This window comes from Heliconius melpomene, chromosome 7, assembly GCF_056956725.1.
Source record: "Heliconius melpomene rosina isolate 202511_hmr_F chromosome 7, ASM5695672v1, whole genome shotgun sequence".
In the NCBI taxonomy this organism is placed as follows: domain Eukaryota; kingdom Metazoa; phylum Arthropoda; class Insecta; order Lepidoptera; family Nymphalidae; genus Heliconius; species Heliconius melpomene.
The window spans coordinates 1290361-1312613 of record NC_140395.1 but is presented as its reverse complement, the minus strand read 5'-3'; the positions used below and the strand labels follow the sequence as shown (position 1 = coordinate 1312613).

At 32.4% G+C, this 22253-nt stretch overlaps 2 protein-coding genes across 5 annotated transcripts; one reads left to right on the top strand and one right to left on the bottom strand.

Moving 5' to 3' along the window:
• The first annotated feature begins 46 nt into the window (after positions 1-46).
• LOC146537208 (synaptic vesicle glycoprotein 2B-like) lies at positions 47-16294 on the top strand. Of its 3 annotated transcripts, XR_014878151.1 has the most exons (15): positions 49-547; positions 755-892; positions 2948-3108; positions 3808-3962; positions 5098-5245; positions 5767-5929; positions 6288-6506; positions 6641-6761; positions 7116-7250; positions 7698-7790; positions 8193-8473; positions 9033-9235; positions 10106-10265; positions 10388-10586; positions 12627-16294. XR_014878151.1 is itself a non-coding variant. In XM_085188554.1 (14 exons), the coding sequence occupies exons 3-14, from the start codon at positions 2994-2996 to the stop codon at positions 10527-10529; spliced, it is 1935 nt and encodes a 644-aa protein (XP_085044680.1). In that variant the 5' UTR covers positions 49-547; positions 755-892; positions 2948-2993; the 3' UTR covers positions 10530-16294. The 3 variants fall into 3 exon arrangements, 2 of the variants coding, with proteins under 2 accessions (XP_085044681.1, XP_085044680.1); XM_085188554.1 differs by having other exon boundaries at positions 10388-16294; XM_085188555.1 differs by lacking the exon at positions 755-892 and having other exon boundaries at positions 47-547; positions 10388-16294.
• LOC146537207 (uncharacterized) lies at positions 16212-21886 on the bottom strand. 2 transcript variants are annotated; one of them, XM_085188559.1, is made up of 8 exons: positions 21533-21886; positions 20578-20895; positions 20055-20246; positions 19337-19424; positions 18902-19021; positions 18000-18340; positions 16783-17280; positions 16212-16448 (listed from the first exon to the last, which is right to left on the bottom strand). In XM_085188559.1, exons 2-8 carry the CDS (start codon positions 20856-20858, stop codon positions 16421-16423), a joined length of 1548 nt encoding a protein of 515 aa, XP_085044685.1. In that variant the 5' UTR covers positions 20859-20895; positions 21533-21886; the 3' UTR covers positions 16212-16420. The 2 variants fall into 2 exon arrangements, with proteins under 2 accessions (XP_085044685.1, XP_085044683.1); XM_085188557.1 differs by having other exon boundaries at positions 21631-21885.
• Between the last annotated feature and the right edge of the window lie 367 nt (positions 21887-22253).

Here is a 22253-nt window from a genome sequence, read left to right as displayed (position 1 = left end):
ATATTCTGCTATCCCTTTTTTGACCTTAAACTCTGCAGATTTTACTTAGTTACACACTTGATAATTTAGCGAAACGGATTTCCATAAATACACTATTTAAAATTTTGTATATAGTTTGAAAGACTTTTATAATATCAGTTACCTATATTTTATAACGGTATTTTTGGTGAAGTAATTTTAATTACGGAAAACAGTGCCAAGAAGTGGTTTATTTTTCTGTAAAAATCTATAATTTGCGTAGTTAACAGTGTCTGTTATTGAAATTATGCATTAACGTAGTGTTATTTTCTTTTTCATATCAGTGCTACTTGTAACAAACCGAGATGTGTATATAAATAAAAATAATTCACGTACGAAATACATAATGTGCAGCAGGTCTTAAATAGAAACTATTTTTTTTGAAAATTTTGCACATATCACGAGCAATAAATCACAACGTAATTTGTAAAATATTTTTTAAAAATCATATAGAGTGGCTTTGAGTGTGTATAAAGTAAATAATTATAATAAGCCAATCAAGCATCATTGCTTACGCTTGATAATTATTGTAAGTTTTACGATTACGTTAATATATGAAATAGAATATAATATATATAATTTTAAATATTGATATAATTATTTTTAAATACTATATACATATTTTTTATGACTAATTTTAAACGTATATAAATTTTGTTGCTTTAATAATCTATATTTGCCTTATATTTTACAATCGAAACTATATGTACTGTATCAATTTAATTTATATATTTAGTCTGTGGTGGCCGCTTTGTTTCGTCCTGACTTTTTCTTGCCTGTTTATTTTGCTTATTTGCGTGATAAATATATTATAATGAAAATAAGTGCTTAATATCCTTCGCTTGCTGTTAATATATCATTATTGCAGTTAAACGTAAGTATTTGATGCTATCACTACACAAAATGCATACATATGCAACAGCACTTTCATTATATATTTTAGATTTTAACAATTGATTTTAGTTCATGTAAGTAGATATCTTATCAGAAAGTGACTAATAATATTTCAACACAATATGTTTTTGATATAAAAGATTTTGTGAATAATATTTTTTGTAATTCATTTTTTTTATGTTTTTATAATTTTCTTATCTTATAAATTATTTTTTCTCGATACGATTCATTATTTATTTATAATATTATTTTATGTATATGATTTTATTTTATGTATTTGTTTAAATCGAAATTCAATAACTAATTAATAATAAACAATTATATGTGATTTCTGATACATTAATAAAACACAAATTAAATTGATTACTACCCTCATAATATCTTTATTACACACTTATTGCTAATAAAAGAAAAAATCTTATTTTAAATGAGTAAGCCTGTCTGGGAATTTTAATTGATTAATTGCTTAATCTGTTATGAGATGAGACTATAAATTATATGCCTATGTAATGTCAGCAATAAAATAATCATAAAACATTTTTTTAGCTTTTTATTGTATTTTGCTTGGTAGGCAGAGGGAACCTAATGTTAAGACACTCATTTTCAGCTGAATTCTGGAGGCATTGCTTGTTAAGTGGTGGAACTCAATGACATTCTCAATGGAATCACTCAATACCAGAGCAAGAAAATGAAAATTTTAAATATTTTATTCCTCTGTGAGAATTGAACCCACAAGGTTTGCGTTTAGAGTTTCATTCAGTATATTTTGAATATTTTAATGTTACTAAATTAATTCTATTGTGCCACAATGGTACAGCATCACACTGTAATGCAAGTTGTGTGTTCAATCTGCACTATGGGAAAAGGAATAATTTTTATTACTTCACTTTGGCAAAATAAAGTGTGGTCTTAAGTTCCTCCACTTGAGGTAAACTGTCTTGAATTTGGGCTATAAGTGGAGAACAGAGTGTCTTCTCTAGGTTCTCCCTACCTAGTGCAAAATTAACCTTGTAATAAAAAACATATTGTTAAATTTTCTGTTCCTGTCTTCATATAGTGATAAATATATTATTGTAAATTGTAAAATTCCTACAATCTCGTAAACCATACACCCACTACCAATTCACTTTGTTAAGAACATTCCAGTTTTCAATATTGAATATTGCGTCAAATATTGCATTTATGTACATATTTGGTGATGTTGAAGGTTTCACTTTTTGCATTCTAATTGTATCCTGTTAACACTAAGTGAATATTATTTACCTGTTTATTGTTTTTTCCCAACTGCATCAGAATGAGGGTAATGTGTGTTTTTTGGCATGCACTACAGTTCAAACGGGGTGATGGTTTTTGAAATTTGATATGTCATAGAATTTGTCTTAATTGTAGTTATACATAAATATTTTAGAAAAGCCTGCATATACATGCAAGTAATAAAAAATCTTTTATTAAATAAAAAAGGGGTCCAAGGGTGTTTTTATTTATAATATAGCAATATGGTAATCAAATGAAAGTTGGTGAAAATATCTTATTATTAATAAATCCTAAAATGTCTGGAATATTTTATTTTTCTTTATTAATTTTGTTTATGTTTTTTTTAATACAAATTTATAATGTTTTTTTTAATATGAGTCTTATATGTTTTGTGACGCTAGTACTTCAGGACTATTTTAACACAACTGGGCTCTATGTATACATGTATACTATACATGTATAGTATACAATTAATTCTACATAATATGAATAATAAATTTTCTTGTGCTAATATCTGATATATATTTATTGTCTTACAAAAGCTACTCCTAAAATCAGCCAAGAGTTGTTTTGTTTACAATTTTATAATAATAATGTATAATAGATTGTTTGTATGCTATGGGTATGACCAAACTATATAATTACAGCTTATTTTATATTTTAATTGTAATAATAACTTGCTATCCTACTATAGAAACTTAACCCTTTAACTGTTTAATCACAAAATATCATATTTTTATTATATCTGGTATTTATTTTATATATTTTTCTAATTTTCCAGATGTATCGCAAAAAAGTGATATTGAATATTAACATTAACACACAAAATGGAGGAACAGGCGTGCTTGGTGCGCGCCCGGTCCGACTCTGAGAGCTCCTCGAAGTTGGGCAGCTTTGGGTCTTTGTCGAGAACTATGACGTACACCGATACGAGACTGAGTGGTGAGTTTTAAGAAAGATTTTTAACTTACTAGATTTATCTATGTTTGTTTCATTGAACGCGCTAACATCAGGAATTACTGGTTCGAAATAGTTTGTATTAGATAGTCTATTTATTCAGAAACGCTATAATAAATAGGCTTTATTCTTTTTTTATCTTTACGCTGTACCCCGCACATTACGGGGTAGGCAGAGCGAATGGGAATCTATTTTTAAGACACTCCTTTCCCATTTAGACACTTCTGTTCGCAACTTTAAGCTTTATTCTGGAGACATTCCATTTGATGAAACTGCAGGCAGGCATAATTACGCAGCTGTTTAAAGTTGTATTGTGCTAGAGTATTGTCCAAATATCACTGTTGTCAAATTTAATGTTCATCTGTGTTTACTTATGTAAATTTGATATTTATGTCATTTTATTATTTTTTCCTTTTATCTCCCTTTCACAACGCTTTATGTATTAAAATGTTTACGTAACATATTACTAGAGGAGAAATGAAAGGTAGTAATTATATTTATTTGTCTGAATTTGGCATATATGTAAAGAAAAGTGACTAATCACTGTAATTTCGTTTTAACTATTAAAAAATATGTTATATATATTTCAACTTCATTATTCATTAAAAAAAAGGATTATTCAGTTAACTTGTTTAATAATTTCGTCAAATTTTGTATTGAGTTGACTTATGTTTTTTTCATAAGTGAACTCGGGCAACGAGGGCGCGGGGGAACCAGGCAACGCGTCGACGATGTCCAACTTGCCGCCTGAGAATCAAGACGGTAATGAGAGCGGCGAGCTGTTGGACTATAACGACGCCAGTGTGCTCGAGCAGTTCCACGAAGATGCTTTGAGACAGGTATAATATAAAAGTTAGGTTTAGAGTTATTTTTTCCCATAAGCCAACTCGGGCAATAAGGGCACGGGGGGAATCAGGCAACGCGTCTACTATGTCCAACTTGCCGACCTAGTACTAAAAGTGTACTGAGAGCGGCGAGCTCTTAAACTATAACTATGCGAGTGTGCATGAACGTAAGATTAAGATCTTCGGTTCTCTGTTTTATTTTATGTCTCGTGGTTTAGGTGGATCATAGGGAATAGTATTTTAGCACTGGGTTCTCTCTGCCTACTCTACTATATGTATGAGGTATATTAAATTCATAGGTCGTTAGTTCAAATCGGGCCCGAAGGACTAGATACTACTAATTTAAAATATGCTTTCTATTGATAAAATATTTATTTTTAAATAAATTCCTGACAAAGTACAGTAGAAACTCGATTATCCGGCCCTTAGTTATACGGATTCGCGATTATCCGGACTATCAACCGCGATTATTACTTTATACAACCTACCACAATGAAACCTAAAAAAATTTATATGTACGTAAATGCGTATGTTATTTATATAAGTATGTGTATAAATCGTATGTTGGAAAATGTTCATATTTTCTTGATATACATTGATTTTCGTTGATATAATATATATACTTGTTGTTTTTAATAACATAAAATTGTACACAAAACCAACTTTTCTTTATAGATACATTCGATTATCCGGATTTTCGGTAATCCGAATGACTAACGCCAACAATTAGTCCGGTTAATCAAGTTTCTACCAATAGGAGGTAACTAAGTTTTAACTAGGCAATGAAATATTTGATATTTTCATTCGCGCTAAGTTCCGCCGATCAAAAAGCGGAAAGTGGGAAACGGAAATGTCTTAGCACTAGGCTCTCTTGTGTACCCGACCATGTGCGGGATTCAGCGTAAAACTAGCACATATTAATACAAAAAATTGTAACATTGTTCCCAAAATTTTACTTTTAATAGAGACTTCTTCCAGATAATATATAGGTATGACAAAAGGTGAATATTTTGCAGGTGTAAAAGTGTACTCACATGATTAAATACATATTATATCAGATATTAATACAAATAAATTCTGTCAATAATAGAATAATAACTAAGCGTTAAACATAACAAACATTTCTCAGGCTGGTTTCGGTCTCTACCAACTGAGAGTGTTCGTGGCGGTGGGGCTCGCCATAGCGGGCGCCGCCCTCGAGCTCGCCTCCATCGCGTTTGTACTACCCTCCGCCGAGATTGAGCTTTGTATACAGCCGCACGAGAAGAATTGGCTTGGTGAGTTTTGTTTGTTTTGTTTACTTTGTTTTTTAGGGTTCCGTAGCTTAATTAATACAAAATAAAAATGAAGCCCTTTTAGAATCACTTTGTTGTCCTTTTTGGTGTTTCTTGAGATATTTTTTTATAACTCATGTAGGTAAATTACTGAAATTTATATAAAATATCCAGGTCAATAATCCTTTGGAGCTCAGAAAATATTAAAGTTATATAGTATATTTGAGTTAGAGGTCAACGCAATCAAAAGATACGATAGAAAAATATTACATATTAGATAGACATTTATTTATTCATTTAGTTAGTCAGTTCTTTATTTATTCATTATATTTTTAAGACAGCCACACAGTAAATTAAATTATTAAGTTAAAACATAAAGAGATACGCAAAAATCAATCAACAAAGTCTATATAATGATTTATGGTCTATTTCCTGATTAAAAAGACTTTGTTGATTGATTTTTGCGTATCTTATTATGAAGCGTGTTTACGTTGTTTTTCAACAAATATTTGTTTAATTTCTAGTACTGATAAGTATAATGGGGTGGTCGTTGGGCGCGGTGGGGTGGGGCGCGCTGGCGGAGCGCGGCGGCCGACGCCGGGCGCTGCATTCAGCGTTGGCGGTGAACGCTGTATTCGCCACCGTTGCGGCGTTCATGCCCACCTATGGCACTTTTATGATGGCTAGGTGGGTATCGTTTCACGTTTTATCTCGCCCTATTTAGCGTGGTAGAGGGAAGCTATTGTTTAGAAAATCCCTTTTCCCATGAGTAAAAATTTATTTAATAAAATTTAGCTTAATAAATTCTAGTGTAATATGAATATCTTATGTTAAATGTTTTAGAACATAGTTTTAATTATTTGAAATAGTTCATTCATCAAGGAACGATATAAGCGGCTATATGATATTTGGCCAATCTTTTCGGAATAACGCACTGTAGTGTGACTAAAGTATTCTGCCGCAATTAGAGAGTGTATAGGCAATTATCCATTAACAAAATTAAAAAAAAAACAACGTAAAATAGCAATAACTGTTTTCCACACAGATTCTGCTCAGCAATAGGCTCGGGCGGCATAATGCCGTCGGGCGTGACGTACACGTACGAGAGCGCGACGCGAGGCGCGCGCACGCGGCTGCTGGCGGCGCTACCTGCGTGGCTGAGCGCCGGCGCGGCGCTGGCGGCGGGGCTGAGCGCCGCCGTCCTGCCGCCCACCGGCGCCGACGCGCTCCGTGATAGTCGAGATCATTTTAGCGCGTGGCACAGGTGAGTGACGTCATTATTAAAAATTAAATTCCCCCGAGTGGAAATAGAACCCACTACCGACGCGTTTACAGTCACACGATTGTGTCCACCACCACGACGGCCTCTTATTTGTTTCTCTTATGTAATATTTGCAGGTATCTCCTGCTGTGCACGATACCGATACTGGCGTCGCTCATAAGTCTAATATGGACTCACGAATCACCCCGCTATTTGTTGGAAGTAGGTCGCGACGTAGACGCCATGATGGTTTATCAGGTAATATTAATTGTATTTTTAGAAACCACTAAAAAAAATACGTTCTCGTCGAGTTACGTCTGTCAACAATATTTCAGATATTGGAAGTACAAAAAAATCAACCTTTCTTTTCATTCTCCACTTTTCATTCAGTTTTTGTCACATTGTTGGTTGGACGGCGGAATTCTACGCTGCACAATAAAAATTAGTTACATAATTATAAACTTTGCCACCCTATGAAAAACCTGCAATATTAATTTGGTTTGATGACTAAATGGCGCATACGTCACAGAATATAAAAATAAAAGTATATGGGTGAAAGTAGTCGCAATTGAGCTCCTCTATAAGCTATATGAGTTTGTCCGTCTGTCGCAGAGCATCCACAGTGGCAACCAGAACCGACTGTGCGGAGGCCCGCGCGCGCCGCCCGACCTGCGCGCCGGCGAGCTGGCGCTGCCCGGCAAACGGCGCGCGCCCGCGCTGCACCATGTGCGCCACAGCGTCAAGATGGTACGCACGCACACCGCACCGATACATATCTTACACTTATTAAGAATCCTTGTACATCCGATAACTAAAGAATTTTTTTATTAAATACTTTATTGACTATATAAGTCCAGTTTCTTTTGTTATTTTCACGCTGTATTCCGTATGTACGCATAGGAAACTTAGTGTTAAGAAAAACAATTATAATATTACCCTGTTCTACATGCACCACACAATTTTCAAGTCATAGCGTGTTGAGCGATAGAACTTAACACCGTGCATTGTCTTGTTACCAGAGCGAGAAAATGAAAGTATTAAATGATCAATTTCCTTAAGTGATAATCACACAACCGTCTCCCTTCAAAGCTGTGCCACGATAACCACAATTCCTTTTCCTTTTATTTTCCCAATAATAAAATATAAGGAAAAGTATATATTATTTAGTTAATACATACACTTAATATTTTACAGTTCTGGCAGGCGTTCTTCCAGTTGTTCTCAAGTACATACAGAAACGCAACACTCTCATTGACCGGCTTGCTGGTCTGTACAGTTGCTATACAGGTGAGATCTAATATTATAATTACTTTAAAATAAATAAATAATATTTAAATGCATGCTGGTTGGGGATTCAACCCCACCCGATAATGAATTATTATTTTATTTTCTCGCTCTTGATAAACAATACACAATGTATGTATTACGTAACACAATTTTTTGTATCACACTGTAAACTGTAACATTGTTCTATTTCAAGTCACCATTACACTATTGTCATTTTCTTTTAAAAAAATATGTACAGTTTGTTTATTTAAAAGCGCTTATTTAAGACACTAATGATTGTAACGAAACAAAAAAGCATTTTGTGTTGGATAGTCCATCTATCGAGAAAAGCTATGTGTATAACCATGCAGACAAAGCCACGTGCATAAACTAGTTAATTAAAATACAAGTTTTACATTTCAGTTCTATCTATCGGCCTACGTTCCAGCTATGATCACCAAGTTAGAAAACGAAGAGTATGAATTATCAAGGAGAATAATACAAAATGTCACCTACGATAACATCTCGTACAATGAGACTTTAGAAAATATCGATTTTGTAGAAGTGACATTCAAAAATTGCACTTTTAGAGATATATTGATGTCGCATGTGGAATTCGTGAACTGCACCTTTGTTAATACTTCGCTGTCTAATATAAAGACGTCGTTTACCGTGTTTAGGGATACGCTGTTTGTTAATAGCACGTGAGTATATTTTAAAAGTTTATTTATGTTTATATTTAATTTTTGTCTTGGTAAATAAGAAAAAAGAAATATGATGAGTGTGGCAACTCAATATCGTACTCTATCTCCAGAGTGGAGAAATGAAGATACTTCACTCCTTCGAGTGGGAATACAATCCGTAACCATTGTGTTTGCAATTAGATGTTATTCCATTGCTTCTATCATTTCATATATTCTCATTAAGTTTTAGTTGTCATAGAAGCAATGAACAGTGAGTTGTATATGAATATAAATATATCCCTTAATATGACATGTATGATGGTATAAGTGCCTTTCGATGGTAAAAGTTGAAATTTGAATTTAGGGCCGCATTCTGAGTCAGTGCTTTATGTTTATTCACACGACCATCAAAAACTTGCGCATCAAAGTCTCTGAATTAAGAATGTTCTAAATTTGAATTTAGAATTGCCATCGTCGCAGGATTAACTTCATTCGATGTTTTAAAAATATTAATTTCATACAAAAGTGCCTGCAAAAGCTAATTGAAAAAGTATAATTAGATTTATAATTGGTACTACAGTATAATAGACACTGACATCCAGTCGGACCGCGAGCTGGTGTCGTGCGCGCTGGTGGGCAGCACGCTGCGCGGCATGCGCTCGCCTTGTCGCCCCGACCTGCGCTGGGAGCTGCGTCCCGCCCTGCTGCGCCGCCTCGCCGCCGCGCTCGCCGCTCTCCTGGCTCCACTCGCGCTGCTGCCGGCCGCCGCCGCCAAGCTGCACGGTGAGTGCACCCACTCTCGTCTGCTGCCCGCTGCTGCTGAGATAGTGTACTGTTAGTAGCTCTACTTGAGTTACTATGATGCGTCTAAAAAGGAATTGTGTTTGTGTTCCCGCTCGCGCTGCTCTGCCCGCTAGCACTACCGAGGCTATACGTTGAACACACAACAAGACAAACATAGCCCAATCCATTATCAAATAAATGGCTTTTGAGATCTTCCTCACATATGTATGTTTTAAGTATAAGCTTCCTTCTTTTGATTTTTCATATTAAGGTGTAATTTTGTGCTCGTAGCCCCACCGGCAGTATTGTTCAAGATATTAGGAGGTAAAACCACCCACCTGCATCTGTAATTTAGAAAGTGGCCCTTTACTTACTTTATAGTGCGATCCTACATATTAAACTCGCTATACTAGGAAAAACAAAAGTATAAAAAACAACAACATAAATTCTCATTACACGTATAGAACATTAATGGCAACAACTTCCAGACAACTTTAATATCGCTTGCTTAGTGTCCAACCTACAGAATTCTTGCCGCAATATTGATCTAATATGATTTTTTTCATTGTTTTTTTTTAGCTTCACGCTGTATCCTGCACGGAGCAGGGTACGCAGAGTGAACTTTGGAACCTATTATAATGAGACTCCTCTCCTATTAAGACACTTGCGTTTCCCTATTTTCCGTCGTCGAGTCGAATTTGTCTCGTTCCCAAAGGCAGGAAATGAAAATGTTAAATATGTTATTTCCTCGAGTAGGAATCGAAATCACAATCGGTCGCACCTACAGTTGCACGCTTGTGCCCCGGCTCACGACAAGCTTTACATTCACATTCTTTTGTTTATTGGTTTAAAATGTTTGTTTTTTTCCAGGTCCCGTATGCCTGATATCAGCGCTTGCGTCGGCGGTGTTGTACGCCGCTCACACTCAAGCGGCGCTCTACGCAGTGGAGGGAGTGTACGCGTTTATAAACACATTTGTGTTCTTCAGCGTGGCGATGCGTATGCTGGAGATATATCCGGCTAATTTGAGGTAAGTTTTTTAATCTTAGTTAATAATGTCAACCAGTCGCGTTTACTGTCGCACGCTTGTGTGCCACGGCTCTCGGTCAGAGGTCTTGTTTATGATTAGTTTATTTTTTGACATATTTTCAGGTGTACAGCCCACGGCTTGGCATTGTCGGCCGCGTATCTAGCGGGGGCGGGCGCCCGCGCCGCCGGCACTCTGCCGCCGCCCTCCGTCGCAATAGTGACGGTGCTGGCGATCATCGCCGCCGCATTTGCGAGACGCGGATAGGTGCCAGGATCGCAGGGGTTGGGAGGAGGTTGTTGGAGACGACGGGTCGACTCGGGTGTATGTGGAATAATTTTTATTTGTTTGTTAGTTAGTATCAGGACAGCAGAAGTGTATAAGCATTGTAAAAGGAAAATGGCTATGTACGTACCAGGGCGGCTATAGTGTAGAAGAAATATGTGATGTAAAGAAGGGGGAGAAGCACTACATGAGACCCCAGGGTCGCAGGAGTGGGAGAAGTCGTCGATCAGGGCTCTAGTGTGTAATATACAGTACGGCCGTGCATGCATCAGCATGAAGTAAGGCTTTCTGAACTTATGATCATTGTATACTCGGGAAGAAAATAATCTAATCAAAAAAGCTAAAATCAAATCGCACAGCGATCACACGCTATCTACAGCTAACTTTAGTGCGGCCACGACTCGTCGACTGTACTGTACACAAATGAGAGACAATAGGACTAAGAATGGTGTATAATGATGGTGGTGAGGTACGGTTTATTAGTTGTAAAATATAAAAAACTGAGTACCAGGATAACAGAAGTGTAAAGAAATTGGTAGAAAAGAAACCAAATAGCAACAAAATCTGGTATTTACGATGATAATATTTAGAAAAGACATCATTCATCGATTATTTGAAAACAGATATGGACAAAAGGTGAAGTTTTTGTATATATTGGACTTTATTATATCAATTAAGTAGGAAATTTAATATTATCTACGTTTTACTCTTTTGTAGAACAAGGAATAAAATCGACGAAATGAAAATATATGATAAATATTTATAAATGAGTTCTCTACCATTCTTTTATACATGAATGAACTTAGGCTACAAATTTCAGCAAAGCTTATATAAAAAATTCAAAGATTAAGATTAGAAAAAAGATTAAGCAAATTTACGTTTTGGTTTGACATAACTTTTTTAAATCGTATTTTTTTTATAAATTCTAAATACCCACCGATGAGAAACGCTTAAGCCATGGAATAATATTTTGATACGTTTCCCTCCGATTGTTAATTAAAAAAATATGATTTATAGAAACAAACAAGAAATATATACACATGTAATAAAAAAAAAATACCAATAACTCAGACTAACTAAACTGTTTAGCTTAAGCCAACAATAATGATTTAAAAAACAATTGATCGACCATAAGTACCCACGAAAAATATATATTTTATCATAAACAATACTCAAGACATCATTGAAAAAATCTGTTTTTTTTCAATCGAATTCACTTAAACAAGATTTTTTTATTATTAACACATACAAATTGATTGTGTGATCCAATTTCCTAAATTAAAGATATATATGCTCGTACATGTAAAAAAAGAAAGGATTTATTGAAAAAATAAAACTATCATGGTGACAATGAAACAAAAAAGGAATCTAAGGAATCGATTGGATAAAAAAAAACATTTGAAGTAAAACAAAACATACTAACAAAATAAAATTAGTTAAATAGATACAATATGGCGACGACAAGCAATACGCAAAATTAACGGCAAATAATTTGTAAATATTGTACTATAAATAGTAAAATAGTGATTTCTGTATTATGATAATAATTTTGATTTTAGGATCGAAATAAATTCTCCACTTTATAAATTTAAAATATAATAAATATAACAGTGTTGTGATTTAAAAAATAGTCGTATTCTAAAAATGAGTAATAGTGCTGAATATAGTTTTTTTTATTGTATAAAAAGAAGCTTAAAATTTAATTATTATATTTGACTGAAAAGTATAAGTTAGATTTTGAAAAATATAAATTAGGATTTTTTAAATTTTGATTTCCGCCATTTTCTTTTTATTTTAACACAGTTAACTTTTTTGGTGTTTATTTTTATTCAGATATGGATTACATTATATAATATTTACATTAAAACAAAATATATTTTTAATGTTATATTTTAGTGCTCTAGACGGACTAGAGATGCCTTATTATAAGTGTATTTTTTATTATCTTTTAATAAATCAAACATGTTTAATTAATTACAGCACTGTTACGTAAAAAATATGTCATTTTAGATAAAATAATATTAAATATAAAAAATAATAACCAGATTACTTAGCCTATATACGAGTTAACTTTTTTAGCTTCACGCTTACACGGAGTAGCCAGACAGATCGAAAGAAAATCAAAAACACGTGACTTTTAGACACGTGTTATCCCTGCCTACCCTGTGGTAAAAGTTATTTTTTTATAACATAATATCATCACTATCCAGCTTAAGGTTAGTTAAAACCTCCTTAACTTAACAATTTTAAAATAAAAATAATAATAATTAGAGACTGACACCAAAGTGTATATTGGGCATGGATAAAAAATAAGCGGTTCAAAAACGAAATTCAAGTCATCAAAACATTAACGTTTTAATTTGTGCTAATACAAAATATTTGATATTCGTTACTTTTAAAGTATAAAAGATAAGGATATTGGTCCGAAACTAATTACAAAAAATAGTTTTAAGCAAGAAATTAATAAAAAAAATTAAAAAAACATCACTAGTAAATCAAGTCATATTTGAAATATATGTAAATGTTAATAATAAATAGTTACTAATTAAGTGTACCTATAATGCGAATAAAAAACGTGTTTTTTATTAATCATTCATATTTTAGATTACATAATTGCACTTTAAAAGAAGAATTTTCTTATTCAACACGTAATTCTTCCAGAATTCGGCAGAAAGTTGAGAGCGGAGTATCTTAACAATACACTTCCTCTGTCTACCCTGCTACATGCGGGATACAGTATGAAGCTAAAAAAAATTCTTAGCATTCCATGAATATATTTTATATGTGGCAAGTGTCAGTTTAATTATAGAGAAAGGAGATCGAGACAGGGTCTCTAACTTGCGACCCGTGTGTAGGTATGAGCATTAACGTTTACTTCCACTGTCCTCGCCCTATGGACATTTTATTTTATTATTAATAATCCTTTTTATTGGTCAATTTATTAAAGAAAAACGAAACATCGTAAGAGAAGAAACTATTTAGGGTAAGAAGCTCAGAGCAGTGCCTGACTTGCGACTTAACTGTAGGTTCAAGGGACTCCTTTAAATGACTGTCCGAGCTCCTCCCTCTATTGACACCAGATACGAAATGATTCTACTAGTGCCGCCTCCGAAATACGTTCTATAGTACGGGAGATGTGTCGTGCCCCCCTTGATACATTAGACTCGAGAAGAATTATCGAAAGTAAGAAAAAGTCCTAAAATAAAATCTGCGCAGCCATCTACAGCTAACTTTAAGGCGGCCATGACTCGTCGACTGTATCGTATAATTGAACTGATGACAGTTCTAGACAACATTGATGAAAGAAAAGTATGAAAAATCTATATCTATCTATGCTAACTTATAGTGAGTGTAGTACTAAAAATATAAAAAAAACACATTATATTTGCAATAATTTTAGAGATTGCAACGTTTTTCATGTCTAGGATGCTGTCTCTTTCTGTTTCTTATATAATGAAAAGGACGGCATGATAGATATGTTTGATAAGAGACCATTTATTATGTAAGATGATTTAGGTTTTGTTTTTTACCCTTTATATTTATAATTATGTGTACTCATAATAAAAGTAGTTTATTTATTTATATTTTTACATAAATATTTGAAAAAGGGGAAAGGGGGACGGCCGATTTTTATTTCTAATTACAAGATCATCTTCCATAACAAATGGACGATGACTCAGACAATGGTAAACAGTGTTAACAATTTAGAAAAGGTTAAGGCTGAACATATCTTACGAAGAAGATGGAGAGATGGTTGTAATTCTTTTGTACCTAGACATTTCACGAAAAATTAAAACTGAAAATCGTTTTTTTTATATCATTCGTCAATTTATTTACAATAGTATCGATTTTTTGTTCTTTTTTCTTAAAATCATATCAAAACAGTTAGTTTTTCGTGAAAACCAATGACATGTATCGTAGTATAGATTATATTGTAATTGTAGTGTTGCCATATCTGTGTAAGTGATATTCGAATAGACTGCTTACATTTATTTAGTAATATTAAAGACAATGTACTCTTTTTTTATAGTTATTTTACTATTTTTTTATTTAAATTTTAAAATCTTTATTTAATCTTGTGTATCCTAAAATTATATGTACTATATGTGATTATTATCAACTAGATTTTTCATTTAATTTAAAGGCACCAAATTTATTATCCATGTTATATAACATCACATCACGCCACAATAAGTATAAAATTTTCTCTTTTTTTAAATGTTTTTAAACACGAATTTAAATGGAAACATTACTCTCTATATCAATTAGTTTTCGTTTTTATAATGTCTTCTCAATATATCTTGCCAAGTGAAAATACTCACAAACTTTTTTTTCCTATAAACGTCACCAAGCATTGTTATATTTTTTAAGCTTCATACATTGTTTCATATATGGACCGTTTATTTTGAAAGTGGTGTAAGTCCATTTTTGAGAAAAATGAGCTATCATGTAATTCATGCTTAATTTAATGTATTTTTTTTATATATAACTAGTCCGTGTTTAATTTCTCAAAAAAAACCCATGTTTAGAACAACTTAAAATCGGTCGGTAAATGAAATTGCATAATCATCGACATACTAACCTTTAATTTTCTAGAAACAAAAGAAAATGGACTTACACCACTCTCAAAATGAACGGTCCATATAGCAGATCAGAGACAATTTAGGGTTAAACCTCCGTTCGCACGTGAGTTTTTGGTCTTAATAAGTTTAAATATCCTTATATTTATTTGAAGATTGATATATGATTAATTGCTCAAAAAAATTAGTTGATTTCATAAATAATAGCATTTATTTTCTATATAATGATACTTTAAAATGATGTATTTTACCAAAATTACTTTTTTTTGTATGTTAAAAAATAATATTACGTAGACGCGAAACTACGCTATTAAAAAAAAGTATAAATTTTACTTATTGTCTAACGTGTGCCTTTTTTATGAAAATGGTATAACATAATATACATTCACTATGTTTTTTTAGATTATTATAACAATGACCGCGTTATTTGTTGGTGATGTATACATAGATACTTTGCTAAAATCAATTTCTCACAATATAATATATATATGCAGTGCCAAGTTTTTCACTCGCCACTTTTTTGTAAAACCTTTCCCTAGTCAATTCATTACTTATTGAAATTATGATTTATGATGTAGATAATAAATAAAAGTAATGTCAATTTGATTGTGGCAACTATTTTGTCTGCAATGCAAAAGTTATATTTAACGAACGAATTTTGTTTTTAAATGTATTTTTTTAATAATTAAAAATTTTCTTGTAAGTTTTTTTGCATTGTAGATAAAAATGAATGAAATGTATAATGTGCGTAGGTAGAGGTTAATTATCATAATTATATTTTATTTTGGCAGTGCATTTTTTTTACTATATATTCTGTGGTTCAGTATTAAGCGTATTTTTTATCTGTTATAATGATATAATTGTATCACTTTTAAACATATCGTCGTTTTAGTTAATTATATTCTTGTTTATTATTTCCAAAGTCTATTCAATGCTATGGAAGTACATCAATCATTCCCTTTAAGACAATATGTAAAACTAATTTTAATGTCCTAATAAAAATATGGCGTCGCTTAATAAGAATTTTTTAATATGTAGAATTTGATCGTAAAGGATTTTTTTAGTAAACATTAATAATAAACAGTTTTTGCGGGAAAGATGTTTTATTTTCAAAATGTTATTGTATTTTGAAATAAGCTTCAATTAAAAATAAAGAAATTTTAAGCGTATAACTTTGTTTTATTTCTAAATTTACATGTTAACAGGAATGTGTAAATAAATAAATATATATATACCAATAATATACATATATTTATTTAATTCTTTTGTGTTACAATAAATACATTTAGACACTTATTTTGATCGTTCTCCTTTAAAGACCCTGAAAGAAAGAAATATTTGAGATAAAATGACTTCTGTATGACTATTAGTTTTTTTTGTATTTTCACGCAGTTTCTCGCACATAGTAGGGTAGGCAAACGGGGGACTGAGTACCTAATGTTAGCTACTCCATTCTGCATTAAGATGTATCCGTTCCCCACTTTCTGCCGAATTCTCCAGGCATTGCGTGTTGAGTAACAAATCTTAACGCCGCACTTATGCCTCTGTACCAGAGCAAGAAAATGAAAATATTTAATTCCCCTGAATGGGAATTGAATACGCAGCCATTGCGTTTATGGTGAATTGGACTTTTTATAATAATTGGTTAATCTTACACTAAATTCCCATTGCAATCAAAATCAACGGTAAAAACATAGGACTCGTGTTCCAATACCCGCAGTAATTCGTTAGCTTCCTCAAATTCAATATTAATTTTCATACAAATATCAAAAAATAATTTGACAGCTGTCGCTTCCCTTTTATTGAAACTGCCCAAAAATCGGAACTCCTCGTATATATAAATGGGTTCCTTAGCGAATTCTTTAAAAAAATCGATTATCTTCTTTAAAACAATCAATTCTGGTTTCAAAGGTTTTATATTATCATTTACTTTAAAATCGCCAATTTTACAAAAATTATTTGTTATATCCACAATACACAAATTTGATGTTTTATCTGTGTTTAAGACTGCTTTTCCAGAATTTTCCACAGTTTTGTTATCATCTAATAATATTTCATAATCTTTACTGTCACTATCATCTCTTTCTTCGCGTAAATAATGTGGTGTAGTTATATAGACTAGATCTGGTGCTTCTTTATATAAAATTAGACATCTGAAAAATAAAGTATTTTTAAGCTTCACGCTGTATTCTGCGCATAGCAAGGAAGGCAGAAGGAACCTAGGAACTATTTTTAAGATACTCCGTTCCCATTAAGACACTTCTGTTCCCCATTTTCGGACGAATTGTGAAGGCATTGTGTATTGAATAGATAGAACTCAACGCCGCTCTGCCTCGGCAGAGCGGCGTTGAGTTCTATCTATATTGAGTTTCCTCGATTTCCTCGATTTGAAATTTCGTTTCCTCGATCTGGTAACGAGTTACCAGATCGAAATTTCATTTCATTTCCTAGAGTGGGAATTGAACCCACAACCTGTTGCCTTTACAGTCACTTGTTTGTGACCCTGCGCCACGATTGGCCTCAATATAAGGATATAATAATAACTTATATGATAAGTGGCCTTTATTAAAACATTTTTTAAATCATGCCTTTATATTTTTTTGCCATAATTATAATGAAATGTCAAACAGTTTATGCCTTTATTATTGTGAATTTGTGATCTTATGCAATCTGTTGTAAGAACCTGCCAAGAGTCCATTTTCTGCCCAAATTCGAGACTGCATATTGAGTAGCGTAATTAAATCCGCAATTTGTTTTACCAGTGCGCAAAAATGAAAATAATTCTTTCTTCTAAATAGGAATCGGACACGCAATAGGCTCAATCCACATCACGTAATCTAAATATCTCTAAAAACATTTAACTGAAGGTTACCGATTAACTCCTTTCCCAGTACTCTCTGTGCACAACACATAATTATTATGCTCCATTATGTCGGAAGCAATTTCTTTTTCACTTTCATCGTATTCTAAATCATCGACATCTTCGCACTCCCTCACGCTTTGAACCACTTGATGAATTTTTTTCCGTTCCAATTTTGACAATTTAGTATCAAATTTAATTTCGTTTTTTTTATTATTTTTGACAAATTCCAAAATTTTCAATAGTAAATTCTTTCTAAAATAATTTGTAAAATGTAGTTCGTCGTCATCGTCATCTAAGTCGACGGGTTCTTGAGGAATTTTATTTTTATCCTTTTTTTTGCTGAACTGTGCCTATGGAGACATTTATTATTTTTAATTGAACTTATTATAATTAATCTACTTAAAATAAACAAAATTAAGCCATAACGAAAGAACGGCAAGCTGTATCACGCATATAACAACTAAGACAGATGGAACACATTTTTGAAACTGGCTTCAAAAGTGAGTCTTGGGTCACACAAAACCCTTACATTTGTAATTTACAACGCCGGCGAAATCGAAACGATGCCTTTAAATAAAATAATTATAATTTTTAACAAAAAAAGAAATCGACTTCACCCGAATTCCATAAATGGAACCTAAGCAAACTCTCATCAAACTATCCTTGAAGTGTATTCTTTTCAATAAAAAAGAATGATCGAAATCGGTTGGCGTGACATTGAGTTATCTCGCGCACAAACTTAATTCAAATTTAAAACGTATGTTATTTTCTATCTACTTTATCGGAATCACCAATTTTCAAATACAACAACATCAAAATAGGTTCACGTAGTCAAGTTCTGTCTCCATAACAAAACAGTTGAATTGATAACTTATCCTTTTGTAGAAGTTGGTAAAAAATCTAAAATTTACCTGTCTATTTCCTTTATTTTTCACTGGAGGATTAGTTTTAGACTGTTTTTTTGTGGCTGTGGAAAGATTTAATTGCTCATTGACTTCTGCAAGGAGGCCAAGGCCCATTGTCTGTGATGCCTATGAAAAAAAAAACAAATATAACAAATATAATGAACAAAATATTTTTTAACTTCACCTGTATACTGTTTACATCAGGGTAGGTAGAAGAGAAAATGTGTTACAATACTTCCGTTTCCAGTTTCCGCCGAATTCTAGGAGTATTATTTATTAGGTGGAGGAACACACTGAAACTATTATATATTTAATTCCTGTAAGTGAGATTCGAACCCACGACCATCGCGTTTACAAGCGCACGCTTGCGCTATGCGCCACGAAGGCCTCAAAAATATCAATTAAAAGAAAATAAAATCAAAGGCCAATTAAACAACTTACATATGTAGCTTTAGGTGTTATAGGTTCGATTATACCATCGCCATCCTTACCGAGGCCGCCGCCTGTCCATCCCATTTTTTCTAACATACTGAAAAAAAAATGTTGATGAAATAACAAATACAGAAATTTAGTGAATAATTAATAGGGGTTATTTGGTTAAATATAAACTATATTCAAATACTTTAAAGCATGTGAACCCAATTATAATATAATAATTATAAAAGCTGACAAACTTAAGTTTGTGGATGTATGTATTAATTTTATAAGAAATTAAATATGTACAAATATAAGTATGTGACTTTATCTATTATAATTTTTTTTCTATATTTGTATTGTATATTCTAACTTTTTATCAGAGTTTAATTATTCTAAGTCAAACAGAAGTATTCTATAAGTTTTGGTTATGCAGAAATTTTTAAACAATATGCAGCAAAAGCAACGCATAAATTGTCAATAAATAAACATTGTGACAGAGTTGCACAATTTCTGTCTATCTATTATTATGTCTATCTATATTCCTCTATAAATCAATTATTTTTATTTCCCCACTGATAGACAAAAGACAGTATTGCCATTCAGAACAATGTTTCCAAAATTAGACATTGCATGGGGAACTAAGTGATTAACACTAGGTCCCCACTGCCTGCGCATTGAGCTGATAAACACAAGATACAATGTAAAGCTAAAAGAAATAAAGGATATGTATAATCTTACATACCTTTTACCTTTACTTATATGTACAGGCTGCGCGAGCATCTCATTTAATGTTTTTTCTATTTTATTTGCTGGTTTTGAAACATTTTGTAGATTATTTTCCTGTTTTATTGTAGATTCAAGATCTTCATCTTGTTTCTGCCAATATTGGTCTGTCCATTTAAGATGATTTTGCTGCATAGGTTTCTTAAAATTGCTATAAAAATTAAATTATATCAACAGAATATACATAATGATACAATGTCATACAGTGAAGGCAAACTGTAAATGCAATAATTGTAGACTCAGTCCCTACTTGAGAGAATAATAACATTTTATGTATATTTTTCTTGTTGTGGTAGACAAAACACCTAGACCATCCAGCAGAAAGTGGGAGACAGAATGTCATTAATATTGAATTACCTCTGTACTCATGTGTCATACTTTATGCCACATGCAATGTAATAAAATAATACACCTTACATTAATTTCAAGCTTTTTGATGAGTTAATGATATACAAACAGAATTGAATTAATGATGTACAAACCAAGTATTATGCACTGGAGTTGTGACAGCAGGTTTCCTATATAAACTACTTTTATCCACAACACTCTCTTTTGGTTTGTTTTGCATTGACCCTTTTGGTACTTTGTTATTAATATTTTGTTGAAAATATCCATTGGGGGGATAAAAATTATTATAAGATACCCTGGGTTGGTCCTGATAGTAATACTCGTAATAAGCATCTTCACCATAATAGGACAATCCTTCAGGGTAAAATGTTTGATATCCACTATAATTATTCCACATTGGTTTTCTATTTGCCATATTTGTAAATGTCACTGTATGTTATGTGCATGAAATACTGTGAATATTAAATTAATAATATTATAAATATCACCTACTAGTCACGCCACTATTAGACATGTCATGGAGCACTACTCGTGCTCTGTGACTGGCTAACCTCAACCATTCGGATAATTGATTATTTAGTTAATCAGTTATTATTTTAATTATAAATGTGGTTAAGATCTACTTGGAGTTGTGGCTAGGGTGTGGTTAGGTGCACTACTCAAGCTCTGCCACACAACCTCGACTATTCAAATAATTGATTGTTTAGTTAATCAATTAATATTTTTATTACAAATATGAAAATATACTATTTGTAATTATACTGGGCTGGAGCAGTGAAAGCGAGTGTTAGAATCTGTAAAGGGGTCCCTGAAGCCTACACCTGTGGTCACAAGTCCCAGGCACTGCTCCAAGCTTCACATAATTTATAGAGTAAGATAACAATTATTTATTCCTACCATCTACAACTGATATTTGTCCGTTACAACTATTTTACCCTAAGTGACTACCTTGTTGTTATTTATTATGCTTACAAATATAACCATTCATAATTAGTTTACTTTTGAAATCGTTCAGTTATTTATGCTTTTAATTATTATTTGATTTATTTACTTATTTACTGATTTAATTTAGTTATTATTTGAAACTACCTTATTGAAAGTATTTGTGCATGTGTTATGTGTTGACATATGAGTAGAACCAAACGCCAGGACGTCGGAGGTTCTACTCATTTATTTTTAACACCTACTTGGCTTCTTCTCCGATATTGTTTCATCCCGTCGAAAGTACACTTAGTCTGTACATTGCATATAGATTAATTTAATATCGAATGTATTTTTCACGTTTTTCTTTAATTCCTACATCTGTTGGTAATTTTATTAAACAAGAAACGTTATTTTTGCAAATTAAAATATAAAACGAAGAAAAAATTGCATTACTACAACGAATTACCAAGTACATAAAATACAAAACAGATAACAATCAATAAATTTGACATTGACACAATGTGTCAATATTGATTTGACACGTCATAAAATAAATGTAATATTATTTCAACGTTTCTTTTTACGTAAGATCACGAAAGTCATAATAGTAACTTTATTAAGTAAAACTATTGCGTTAATTAATAGATCCTTGGTAATTTAATTTTAGTCTGAATGTCTCATATACTTAGGCCAAGGGAACTGAAACGTGTTAAGATACTGTGTGTACCGAATATGGCCCATTTTTGGAAACTGCGTAATGAGTGGCGGAATCCAACGCGGAGTTTTCTCGGTACCATAGAAAATTAAAATAACTTATTCAAACTTGTAAATAATCCCACAGCCATCGCGTGTAGTCAGAGGCCCTGCCAAGGCGACCTCAAAAATA

Coding starts and splice junctions, on each gene's coding strand:
- LOC146537208 (XM_085188555.1), top strand. CDS start 2,994: ATGGAGGAACAGGCGTGCTTGGTGCGCGCCCGGTCCGACTCTGAGAGC. Junction 5,930..6,287: donor GGCACTTTTATGATGGCTAG/GTGGGTATCGTT, acceptor TTTTCCACACAG/ATTCTGCTCAGCAATAGGCT. Junction 8,474..9,032: donor ACGCTGTTTGTTAATAGCAC/GTGAGTATATTT, acceptor TTGGTACTACAG/TATAATAGACACTGACATCC.
- LOC146537207 (XM_085188559.1), bottom strand. CDS start 20,858: ATGGCAAATAGAAAACCAATGTGGAATAATTATAGTGGATATCAAACA. Junction 18,341..18,901: donor AAAATAAAGGAAATAGACAG/GTAAATTTTAGA, acceptor ATGTCTCCATAG/GCACAGTTCAGCAAAAAAAA. Junction 17,281..17,999: donor ACTGGGAAAGGAGTTAATCG/GTAACCTTCAGT, acceptor TTTATTTTTCAG/ATGTCTAATTTTATATAAAG.